Below are 12,637 nucleotides of genomic sequence, written 5' to 3'. Positions count from 1 at the left end.
TGTTGTGGGAGAGCACTGGGATTCCATCCCCAGCACCCACAAAGCAGCTCATAACTGTAACTCCAGTTCCAGGAGATCCAACACCCGCTTCCTGACCTCTGTGGGCACTAGACATACATGTGGTACACATTTGTACATGCAGGCAACACAAACAGGTAAGTAATAAATCCTTAAGAAATAGAGAGAAACCATCGTAGGAGTACATAACTCGATCAAGTTCCCAACCAGCTGGACAGTGACCGCAGGATCTAACCAGTGGTCCATCTTACACCCTAGCAACACACTCTGGTTACATCCTGGTAGATGAGTGGAAACAAAAACTTTATTTACAAGTGGGAATGAGGGGAGTGGTGTTGAACAGATGATTGTCCTGGAAGAGGGTCCCAAGGAGCAGAGGTTGGTGATGTCTCAGTAAATAGTGGCACTTCATGAATAGAGCCTCCCCCTCCAGCTGGAGGCTCCTGGGCTCGACCAAGTACTGGGCTAAAGCGTGGAAACTGAGCATTGACAAAGTACAGAGGTATGTGGGTGATTCGGCCTGTGGACCAGCACTGCAGAGAATGGGAAAGAAAGGCATCACCACCTGGGCCTCCAGCTGTCCTGAAGACACCTACACGCACACACACACACAGCCTAGCCCTCGCCGACTTACCACACTAAGCAAGGCCCCTTTGTTGAAGGAAGGATGGAAAGTGATGAGCTGAGCTTGGGCTCCTGGTTCCCCCTGAATAATGCCACTTCGGCAAAAAGAAGAGGTGAGAAGACAAAAGGTGGCTGGATGTGGGAAGGTCTTTGTGGCTAGCCCCAATGTCAGCTTGCACTTACCAGGGAAGCAGTTCAAACACAGGGTTGTTTCGAGTTCGAAAAAGGAGGATAACAGGATTCCCGTCCTGAACCTGTGGGTTTCCTGTAAGAAATGAGTCAGCCAATACGGGGGACTCTGGAAGCAGAGTCCCCGAGGCAGACAACAGCAGCCCGGTGCTGTCAAGATCTATTAGGCGGTGGCTTAGGAAACCCCTTTGTCTAGTTGAGTGTATTGGCACACACCTTTAATACCATCACAGGCAAACAGGTGGACCTGTGAGTTCAAGGCCAGCCTGATGTACACAGTGAATTCCAGGACAGCCAGGGCTACACAGTGACCTTTTCTCAAAGAAAGACAGCCCATTCATTCTCTCTGCTCCTTACCTTTCATGAGCACAGCCAGACGTTCACCACTTGGGTCCCACACCATGGAGTGGGCCTCTCCTCCGAGTCTGTAACAGGACAAGCATTGAGTGTGGCTCATTCCCACTTCATCCCTCCTCCCACAGCTACTCAGACTCACCTCTCCTCTCCATCTGGGGTCTGAATTGTTGTCTCAGAAAGATCTGCTACGATGGTTGCTGACTTTGCACCTCCAACATGTCCTTTCCCTGTTCCTGTAAGCAGTATCCTTGGCTTCTGTGCTTCCCTTCAGCCCTCAGTGCCCTATAACTGCTGTCTTCCTCCGACCACCCCAGAGAGTCTGCATTCTGAAATGTCCTAACTCACCACATCGTTCTGGGAATGACAAGGAATAAATTAATGCTTCCCCCAATACAGTGAACAGCAGTCGGTTTCCATCTGGACTCCAGCAGCCAGTCTGGGGACAGGAAGGAAAAGACAGGAGATGGATCTACAGGAGGGCTAAAGCAGGGGAGAAGATGAGCCATAGGTCCAGGCCCAGGGGAAGTCCCTTCCCTTCCAGCTTCTGTGAATCCATATAGTCCTCACTTACCTGGCAGCGCCCTGAGAGAGTTGGCCACGCCTCACAAGTCCACATCTGGGCCTCCCAGACTCTAAACCAAAGAAAGCCAGATTACAGCAGGGCCTTCAGGCTCCACCCCTGGGCTGGCCGGGAAGCGAAGTGCCCTTCTCTGGGTTCTTCCCTCGCTCCCCTAGCTCTTCACCTACTCACCTAAAGACAGCAGAAGGAGTAGTAGCCAGGACTTTGCTGCCATCTGGGGACCACAGCAGGTTGGTAACCCCTCCTCCTCGGAACCAAGGAAGGGGGACACAAGTCTCTGTTGAAACGTCCCATACCTGAGATAGAGGGAACTCAGTACAGAAACTCAAAAGATTATCAAGCAGCTCATGGTGGGCTACCCATTTACGTACACAAATCCCCAGAGAAGGGGAAGCAGCAAGAAACCGGACTACTGGACATAAAGACCCGTGTCTAAGGTCACAGTGAGAGCTGGCAGAGCTCAGGTGAAACTCTGAAGACAGACAACAACCACACAGGTCCCTCATGCTTTCCACCACCAGGTAAGGAAGGCTCTTGTCTGAGGGGTGGGAACCAACTCACCAGAATAACAGCATCTACAGGTGAGGCGGAGAGCAGCCACCCCCCATTGGGGGCCCAAGCCAAGCTGGTGACTGGTGTGTGCCCAGGGTGAGACAACACCTGGGCGCACCCAGAGGAGGGTCTGCCAGGGATAAACAAAAGGATGTGGTGAGAAAACAGTAAACCATCAAATGCATTGGGGGGGGGGGGGCTGATGACTGTGAGAACAGTTGCCGATTTCGGTCCCAGCACTCACTGTGGGTGCTCACACCACCTCTAAGTCCAGCCCAGAGGCCAATGCCCTCTCGTACTTCCATCACCAAGTGCTGTTTCAGAGCCATGGCCTGGGTTCTCCCCTTTCCACCCAGCAGTAACCCCTTTTAGCTGCCATGAGGCCCAGATCACTGACAGAAAAGTCAGTCATCTCGAAGCTCCAGTTCACTGTTAATGGCTCCACTCTCCTTGTAGCCTGCTCCTCAGACCTCTTCAAATGCACATTAGATTGTCTATATGGCACACTGCCCAACCTTTGACTTTGTTATTGTATTTATCTATAAATATGTATAACACATTATATATTATATATAATATGGCATAGAATACATGTTATATAAAAGTATAAATATATAATAAGTGTATTTTAAATATATTTTATATGTTAAATATTTTATATTAGCTGGTCGTGGTCTCGCACGCCTTTAATCCCAGCACTCGGGAGGCAGAGGCAGGCGGATTTCTGAGTTCAAGGCCAGCCTGGTCTACAAAGTGAGTTCCAGGACAGCCATGGCTACACAGAGAAACCCTGTCTTGAAAAAAAAAAATTATATTAAATAGATCATATATATATGTGTGTGTGGATGTATATGTATTATAAAAGTTCTATCTTAGGAAACCACAGTGGACATATAGAACCACTCCCAAACGCTGCTCTCTGGGCTGTAAGGTGCACTCTGGCAGTAGAGAGGCAGTCGCATCTCTGGACTCAAGCTCAGCCTGGTCTACAGAGCGAGTTCCAGGACAGCCAGGCTACACAGAGAAACCCTGTCTCAAAAAAACAAAGAAAAAGTTGCCTATGCCACCACATGAGTGCACACATAGATTAAAAATAAAAAAAAATTAAACGCCGGGCGGTGGTAGAGCACACCTTTAATCCCAGCACTCGGGAGGCAGAGGCAGGCGGATTTCTGAGTTCAAGGCCAGCCTGGTCTACAAAGTGAATTCCAGGACAGCCATGGCTATTCAGAGAAACCCTGTCTCGGAAAAAAAAGATTAAAAATTTGGAGAGATGCCTCAGCACTTAAGAGTCTGTACCTTTTTTCCTAAGAACCAAAGATTGATTCCCAGTACATAAGTCTGGCAACTCACAAGTGTCTGTATGTCCAGTTCCACTGTTTCTGTGGGCAGTTACACTCATGTGCACACACACACACACACACACACACACAGTTACACTCGTGTGCGCGCGCGCGCACACACACATACATACACACACACGTGATTAAAAATACATCTTTTACTGATTTATGTGTTTGGGTGTTTTGCATGCATGCTTGTCAGTGCCCATGTGCATGCAGTGCCCATGATGGACAGAAGGGGGCATCATGTATCCTGAACCTCTTGTCCCCAGCACCAACTCCAAGTCCCTCAGATATAAACATTTTAAAGGGCAGCCTGTCTTTTGTAGCATCCCTGCTACAAGAATTGTTACTCTTCCATCAAACGTTGCTGGCTTCTCCCTAAAAGAAATTCTAATTTCCTAGGAAAGGGGCTGGAGATATGGCTATGTGGATTAGAGCACTGGCTGCTCTTCCAGAGAATGCAGGTTGGTTTGATTCCCAGCTCCCACATGGTGGTTCACAATCATCTGCAACTCCAGCCCCAGGATACATCACCTTCTTCTGGCTTCCCTAGGCACTGCATGCACATGGTATGCAGACATACACCTATACACATACATTTTTAAGAAGTAAAATAAACCTCACTATAAAAAATTTCCCAAAAGAAGCAGGGTGTGCGGTACACTCCTTTCACTTGAGAGGGAGAGGCAGGAAGGTCAAGAGTTAAAAGCCAGCCTTGGGCTGGTGAGATGGCTCAGTGGGTAAGAGCACCCGACTGTTCTTCTGAAGGTCCAGAGTTCAAATCCCAGCAACCACATGGTGGTTCACAACCATCCGTAACAAGATCTGACTCTATCTTCTGGAGTGTCTGAAGACAGCTACAGTGTACTTACATATAATAAATAAATAAATCTTTAAAAAAAAAAAAGCCAGCCTTATCTATATGTAACTTGGCGGTCAGAGTTGCCTAATTAAACCCTGCCTCAAAAACAACCAAAGACGCATGACTCAGTATTACCAGTGCCGATGTTTTGTGCCATTTTGTACAATTAAAAAGACTTTTTTTTCCCTAAATAACTACAACTCAAGACAGAACATTATGGGCGTGGTGGCACATGCCTTTAATCCCAGCACTTGGGAGGCAGAGACAGGTGGATTTCTGAGTTCGAGGCCAGCCTGGTCTACAGAGTGAGTTCCAGGACAACCAGGGCTACACAGAGAAACCCTGTCTCGAAAAAACAAAACAAAACAAACAAAAACAAACAAAAAAAAAGACAGAACATTCAAAAAAACAAAAAAACAAAAAAACAAAACCAAGCCAAGCATGAAGAGAACTACTGGTGAGATTCAAGTAATTTCTGAGCACAGTCAACAGGAACGGACAGCAGGCGGTGGTGGTTCCCATTAGGGAACAGGGGCAGGCAGAGCTATGTGAGTTCAAGGCCAGCTGCCTGATCCACAGAGTGAGCTCCAGAACAGCCAGGTCTACACAGAGAAACCCTGCACGCGCACACACACACACACACACACACACACACACACACACACACACCCCGCCCCCAAAAAACCAAACAAGCAAAAAAATGAATGGGCAGACATCAGCTTCTCAGTTCTGAAAGTCTGACATGGTGACACAGACACCAACTCAGCCACTGAGCTGAGAACAGAATGAAATACATTGGGCACAGTGGTACACCCTTCAATCCCAGCACACAGGAGGCAGAGGCCAGTCCATCTCTGTGAGCTCAAAACTAGCCAGGTCTGCATAGTGAGTTTTAGGCCAACACTGGGAAACACTATCAAAAAACAAACAAACAAAACAAAACCATACTTAAACTTGGTAATTTCCTAAATTCTCTAGGAAGACTGCTAAAATAGGGCTGCAGGGGAGGAAAAGAAAGAAACAGGAATGGAGCAGGGAGCAGGAGGGAGCACAGAGACAGCAGTCAAGCCTGAAGATCTGAGTTCAGACAACAGCCGGGACCCACACAGTTTAAGGGGGAATCAACTCCCCAAAACCGCCCGCCACACTTGACCTATCACATGTGTGCCCACATACAATAATTGTATGTGCTTTTTTTTCCCCGAGAGTTTCTCCGTGTAACAGCTCTTGCTGTCCTGAAATTCACAGAGATCCACCTGCCTCTGCCTCCCCAGTGCAGTGAGATTAAAGGTGTGCATCAACACCACCTGGCTAAGGTTTCCTTATTTATTCTTAATTTTAGAATTCTCTGATTTTGATTTTACTTCTCATGGTATTGTCCCAACATTTTTGGTTTGCTTTTTTTTTGTTTGTTTTTTTTTGGGGGGGGGGGGCTGTTTTTGTTTTTTTGAGACAAGGTTTCTCTGTATAGCCCTGACTGTCCCAGACAGCCTGAAGACCTTGAACTCAGAGATCCGATTCCTTCCTCTGCCACTGGAGTGCTGGGATTTGAGGATTGTTCCATTTTTATGGTTTCTACCCATGTCTGTATTTGTTCCTGCTCTACTGTTATACCTCTGGCTGGCTGGCAGTGTATGACCCACAGGCATGTTCTCCCAAATCCCAGAGGCCTCTAAATCTGTCCCTTTTGTCTACACAGAGCATCCTAGCACCCACCTGACCTTAGATCTGCTTCTCCCACAGCCCTAGGAAGCAGCACGGGAATAACTTGCACACCCCATGGGCCCTTGGCGTGACCCTCAGAAAGGTCAGGACAGGATGCCACGACTCACCTCGTAGATAAGGAAGTGGGGTCTAGGGTCCAGATGAGAATACAGCTCTGGCAGGCCACAGCCAAGACAGAGGCACTGAGGGGCTTCCAGGCCAAGGCTGCTACATTTCGCTGCAGACGGTGCTTCAGGGAGGGAACTATAGTGCTGGATACAGAGGCAGGAAAGTAAGTCAAAGCAGAGGCTCGGAGCTCAAAGAGCCCGAGTCCCACTAAAAAAAAAAAAAAAACAAAACAAGGTGCTAGAGAAATGGCTCGGCGATTAACAACACTGGCTGATCTTCCAAAGGGCATTGGCTCAGTTCCTAGCACCTACATGGTAGCTGACAACTGTCTGTAACTCTAGTTCCAGAGGATAAGTTGCCCTCTTCTAGCATGGAAGCAGGCAAAACACTCAATCACATCAAAAATAAATAAATAAAATTTAAAACAATTTTCAAGAAGGTCAAACAGGCCCGGTGTCACGGCACACACCTTAAATCCCAGCACTCAGGAGGCAGATCTTTGAGTGAGGCCAGCCTGGTCTACAGAGCAGGTTCTAGGACAGCCAGGGCTATACTGGGGGAAGGGGCTGAGAAGGATGGCTTAGAGCTCTGTCTGCTCCTTTAGAGGAGCTGGGTTCAGTCCCCAGCACCTACATGGTAGCTCACTACTGTCTATAACTCCTCTCATAGCACCAGGCACGCACATGGTACACATTCACGTACATTCTCAGGCCAAATACCCATTCGCATAAAATAAAATGAATCTTAAAAAAAAACAAAAACAGTAAAACAAAAGATTAAAAGTAAACCATGGGCTGGAGAGATGGCTCAGCAGTTAAGAGCACTGAGTGATCTTCCAGAGGTCCTGAGTTCAAACCCCAGCAACCACATATCGACTTACAGCCATCTGAAATGGGATCTGATGCCCTCTTCTGGTGTGTTTGAAGACAGCGACAGTGTACTCATACAGTAAATGAATAAATAAATCTTTTTTTTTAAAGTAAAACCAACACAGAAGAAATCTAACTCAGGGCCTAAAGATGTAGCTTTGAGGTAAGCCTGGTACTCGGCCTGTACTAAGTCCTGGGTCTGATTCTCAGCTCAGGGGAAACCACAGGGAGGGAGGAGTCCATCCAGGGGTTGGGTCAGGAGCACTGGGTACTGCGAGACAGAAGCATAAGTAAAGTCAGACTTAGATGTGCACCAGGAGTCAGGGTGCATCTCTTTCATCCCAGCACTTGGGAGGCAGAGGCAGGGGGATCTCTGAGTTCAAGGCCAGCAGAGATCCTACCTTAGAAAAAAAAAGTTAGATGCAGAAAAGACACATCCAGTGTTCCCAACCCCAATTCTGGAAGGAGCCCTATGGACTACTAGCCCATGAAGTGCCGGGCCAAGGCCAGCAGGAAGTGAGCCCGGTCTGAACCTGACCCTGCTTGCGCACACACGCACACACGCACCTGTTGGCATTATAAACACGGATGGAGTCGTCCAGCAGGGCCACTGCAAACTTGTTGGTGTGAGGATGCCAGGCAAAGACCCGTAAACAGCAGCTGGACCTGCGGTGGGATGAGCACCCAGTTGGCAGCTGTACCTCCCGGCAACAGCCTAGCAACGAGGAGCAAAGGGTGCTCAGGCTTTCTTCTGTCCTTGTGAGGGTGGGGAGGGTGGTGTCTTAGTTACGGTAGATAAAACACCATGACAAGAACAACTGGAGAGTAAAGGGCTGACGTCCACCATCCAGGGGACTCAGGGCAGGAAGGCAAGGCAGGAGCTACGGTGTATGATGCTTGCTGGCTTGCTCAGCCTGCTTTCTTCTTTCTTTCTGGGGAGATGGGGTGGGATAGGTAGGTGGGTGGATTTTTTGTTTTGTATTTTGAGGCAGTGTCTCAGTATGTAGCTCTAACTACCAACAAATCACTCTGTAGCCCAGGCTGGCCTCCAGCTCAGAGATCCACCTGCCTCTGCCTCAGTGCTGGGGTTAAAAGGAATCACAGCTAGGTCAGATTTCAGTCTGCTTTCTTACAGCACCCAGGACCACCACAGTGAGGAGGTCATCAATCACCAATCAATCACCGCACCCCACGGCTTCCCTCAGGTCATCAATCGTACATCAATCAATCAAGAAGGTACCCCACAGCTTCCCTCAAGCTTCCTCTCTGCAAATGACTCTACTTACACCAAGCTGACACGAAACAGAACAGGGATGACAATGTGCAGAGAGGAGTTTTGGCCTTCACCTCTCTCCCCAAAGGAATTTTCAGTTCGGGAATCCTGTCCTACAGGGTGCCAGAGTTTGTGCACTCACCAGTTAGTTACTTGGGCAAATTCAGCAATCAGATCTTCACTCCTGAGCTAAGAACACAGCAAATAGACATGACATCCAGAAGGAGCTCACCTAATCAACATTCCCAGAGGAGCTAGACCACGCCCACCCTCTGAGTCATCACGTCCAGCCCCGCCCACAAAGGAAAGAGGCAGGGAAGAAGTCAAACTTACTGAGAGGTGTGGAAACAGGGAGCCATGGAGTGAGGAGGCACGGCCACAGAGAGCCAGGGCCCAGCTGCAGGCTGTCTTTACCCACTCAAACACTGTGAGGTAAAAGACAGCTCTGATGGCATCATGCACAGGGCTATAACTGGCCCTGCTCTTGGGTGAGGACAGAGTCAAAGCTCTTCAGTCCTTGTGCACAGCAATGAATGGGCTTGGATACCATCTCCCCAGTACCCACTTTGATTATCTGGGTACTTAGAAGAAAAGGTGACAGAAAACAGGCTAAAAGGAGAGGCTGACAGAAAAAAAACAGGCTAACAGGTGTTGGAATGAGGTTGGGAAGTATGGGAAGGAGATAAGCTTACAGACAGAAGGGACTGGAGGGGAGCCTTACCTTCGTCCTCTGAATTCGCAATTTCATTCAGGACTCCAAAAAGGCCCACATCATGCCTCACATGGAGAAAAAGACAAAGAGTTACTCTGACCCTGTAGCAAGTCCCTCTAGTAGGTTTCTTTCATTCATTCAACAAACATATACTAAAGATAAGAGGGTTGGGGAATGTGTGCACCTCAGTTGGTGGAGTACTTAACGTGCTATGACTAAAGCCCTGGATTCAATCCCCACTAGCATATAAAATCAGATGTGGTAGCTTATGCCTGTAACCCCAACACTGGGTAGGTAAAACTGGGAAGAATAAAAGCTGAAGATCCTTGGCAACACAATTGCCAGGGTGGGATGAAGCATTATCTCTTTTTTTTTTTTAGGAAGTGGGGTAGTATTCACTCATGGCTTCAATCCCAGCACTTGGGAGGCAGAGGCAGGCCGATCTCTGAGTTCCAGGTCTACAGAGTGAGGAACAAGATAGCTGGTGCTACACAGAAAACCTGTCTCAACAAAGAAAACAAAACAAGGGGCTGGAGAAATGGCTCAGCGGTTAAGAGCACTGGCTGTTCTTCCAGAGGTCCTGAGTTCAATTCCCAGCAACCACATGGTGGCTCACAACCATCTGTAATTGGATCCGATGCCCTTTTCTGGTGTGTCTGAAGACAGCTACAGTGTACTCATATACATAAATAAACTTTTTTAAACAAAACAAACACAAAGACAAAAAAGGAGGTATTATATTTTTAGTGAGTACCAACTATGCATCAAGCACTTATATATATATATATATATTGCCCTTTAACTTATTTAGGACATTAGATTATTTATCACGTTAATCTAAATGACATTTTGCCCACTTACAGATGAGGCAACTAAATTTCAACGACTGGAAGTGGTAGAATTTCTGAGCAAGTCAGTTAGGGCTTGGCCAGGCGTGCTGGCAAACACCTTTAATTCCGGTTTGCAGGAGGCAGAGGCAGGAAGAACCCTGTGAGTCCTCAGCCAAACTGATCTAAGTGGTGAGTTCACCCAGCCATGGCTACATACTGATTGAGATGAGGCCCTGTCTCAAATAGAGAATGAGGGAGAAAAGGGAGAGGAGGTGGAGGAGAAAGGGAGGGAGGGAGGGAGAGGGGGGAATCAACCATACTTTCAAACAGTGAATGGAAAGTCATCAAAGTGTCTTCAGCAAGGGAAACAAATAATCACAAGAGCACTTCAGAAAGATCAGTTTGGACATTAGAGGAGTCCAGAATGGAGAAAGGGATCAGGTAAGAAACGACTTAAGGTGGCCCACGCCTTTAACCTCAGCACTCAGGAGGCGCAGGCAGGCAGATCTGTCTGAGGCCACCCTGGTCTACAAAGAAAGTTCCAGGACAGCCAGGACTGTTACACAGAGAAACCCTGTCTCGAAAAATAAAAAAATAAAATTAAAATTAAAAAAGAAAGAAAGAAGCTACTTAAGGACTCCTCAGAAAAAAAGGTGAAGTAGCCTGAACTCTCAGGATATAAAAGAGACAAGTTTGAGAAACTTAGGGAGCAGAATACATAGACTGGAGGAATAATTAAGGTATCAGTAAGGCTGAGTAATATTCTGAGAAACAGCAAGCAGTATTTATATCAGCAAATACATCTATAACATGCCAGGCACTGGGCTAGGTGCTTCCATAGGCAATTTAACCATCACCCACAATACTACTGCCCAGTTTCTGTTTTGTTTGCTTTTGGTTTGGTTGGTTGGTTTTGAGATAGTCTCATGAAGTCCAGGCTAGCCTCAATTTTGCAATGTAGCCAAGAATAGCCACGCGCTTTTGCTCCTCCTGCCTAGTGTGAGATTACAGACATGTACCATCATACCTAGTTTTACGTGGTGCTAGTTACTGATCTTAGGGCTTCCTGCATGCCAGGCAAGCACTCTGCCAACTGAGCTATATCCCAAGTCCTGTATGTAAAATTTGGATAAAAGGCTATTTGGCAACAACTCACAAAGTAACAAGCAAACTCATGAACCCAGGAACATAATTGCCAGGGATTCTTTTTACAGATAATGGCAATGATAATAATGGTAATGGCAAACGCATCAAGGGATTAATGTGCCAGGAAGTGCTTCTTTGTGCTTTGTATCTATTTAGTCACCATGGTTTAAAGGGGTTTGGCTTTAGGTCACAGTAATTATGTAACTTTTCCAAATGTACAGTTAAAAAAAAAAAGATAACACAGCTTTCTTACATGTCCTACATATTAACAAATCAATTCAACCTTTTCCTAACTTTCCTGAGCTTCAGATAAAAGCAAATGAGGTCGATGCTGAGAGCAGGTTTGTAAAATCAAGCCAAGCTATTAGGGATAAATGAGGTTTCTGGTACACCCTTGAGTTTTACAATAAAGATGGATCACCTAATATGATTTGTGGTAATATGAAGACACAGACTGCAATAAGCAGCCATTCAAGAGGTGCCCAAAAGCAGTCTCCGTAGACCATGGCCTAAGCCACTGTTTGCCATGCCTCACCAAACATTGATGCATCTCTTCCACACTTGCTCGCGGTGATGGATGAAGGCAGTTCTTGTACCATGGTCCAGCCTCCCGGGGGCTTTTAGGGGATCCTTGGTCAGGTGTAGGACAGGAAGATTGATCCACTATACCTCAGAAGAGAGGGAGGTAGTCAGTCTCTTCCCCAAATCTTAGCAGAACTCCTTGCCATCTCCAACCTATGGCATAAGAGATTCCACGGCCCCATTTCCCATACCCACAAATGTAACACTTGTGGGACAGAAAATTTTCAGTCCTCATCTGCAAAACACAATCGTTTTTCACAAGATTGACACTAGAGAAGACCTGATGGACAGCATCCTTCATCTTCTCTACCCCTCCTAGAACTTCCTCACATGCCTTGGCATGCCTAACTGGGCAACACAGGCCCTAAAATGTATTTCGTTCTCTCCAGTCTCCCGTGGGAGTCATGCCGTTCCCAATCACTTGTGAGAGAGCCCCGCCGCGTCGCCTCTATTCCCACTTTCCGCATCCCCACCCGGACCACCTGGCCCCGGAAGTCGGGAGGCGGGCTCTCATAGCTGTTGCCGGTCACCAGCTCGTTATTGTGCTCATACAGGGTGACTTGACCTCTAGGCGGCGGCGGGGGGAACAACCCCAGGGAGCACATCTTGCCAGTCCGGAGGGCGTCTGGAATCGACAGGCTCCCGGCTGGTGACGACTGAGCTCCCCGGAATCTTAGTTCCCGGGCTAGATTCGTATGCGGACGGGTAGCCGTACAGGACAAACGACTGCGCGAAGTTGAACGGAAGTGCAAGGAAGAAAGTTCCGTGTCGGGTTTCGAGACGGACTTCCGGGACTTCCTGGCGCGCCCCCTTGCGTACGGAGCTGGCACTACGCTGACACGTCCGAGGACCGACCTGTGGCGT

At 47.7% G+C, this 12,637-nt stretch overlaps 1 protein-coding gene across 1 annotated transcript; it reads right to left on the bottom strand.

The window, feature by feature from the left end:
- Positions 1–304: 304 nt before the first annotated feature.
- On the bottom strand, positions 305–12,533 carry Aaas (aladin WD repeat nucleoporin). Its single transcript, XM_021183085.2, has 16 exons — positions 12,256–12,533; positions 11,727–11,854; positions 9,225–9,280; positions 8,837–8,928; positions 8,646–8,692; positions 7,798–7,896; positions 6,361–6,504; positions 2,330–2,450; positions 1,940–2,064; positions 1,760–1,820; positions 1,534–1,624; positions 1,328–1,421; positions 1,189–1,256; positions 826–907; positions 653–737; positions 305–551 (listed from the first exon to the last, which is right to left on the bottom strand). The coding sequence occupies exons 1-16, from the start codon at positions 12,376–12,378 to the stop codon at positions 327–329; spliced, it is 1,641 nt and encodes a 546-aa protein (XP_021038744.1). The 5' UTR covers positions 12,379–12,533; the 3' UTR covers positions 305–326.
- Between the last annotated feature and the right edge of the window lie 104 nt (positions 12,534–12,637).

The sequence above is a fragment of the Mus caroli genome, unplaced genomic scaffold (genome assembly GCF_978045245.1).
Source record: "Mus caroli unplaced genomic scaffold, Mus_caroli_1 scaffold_16, whole genome shotgun sequence".
Lineage (NCBI taxonomy): Eukaryota > Metazoa > Chordata > Mammalia > Rodentia > Muridae > Mus > Mus caroli.
The sequence above is the reverse complement of the archived record's forward strand: the minus strand, read 5'-3'. Positions and strand labels throughout refer to the sequence as shown.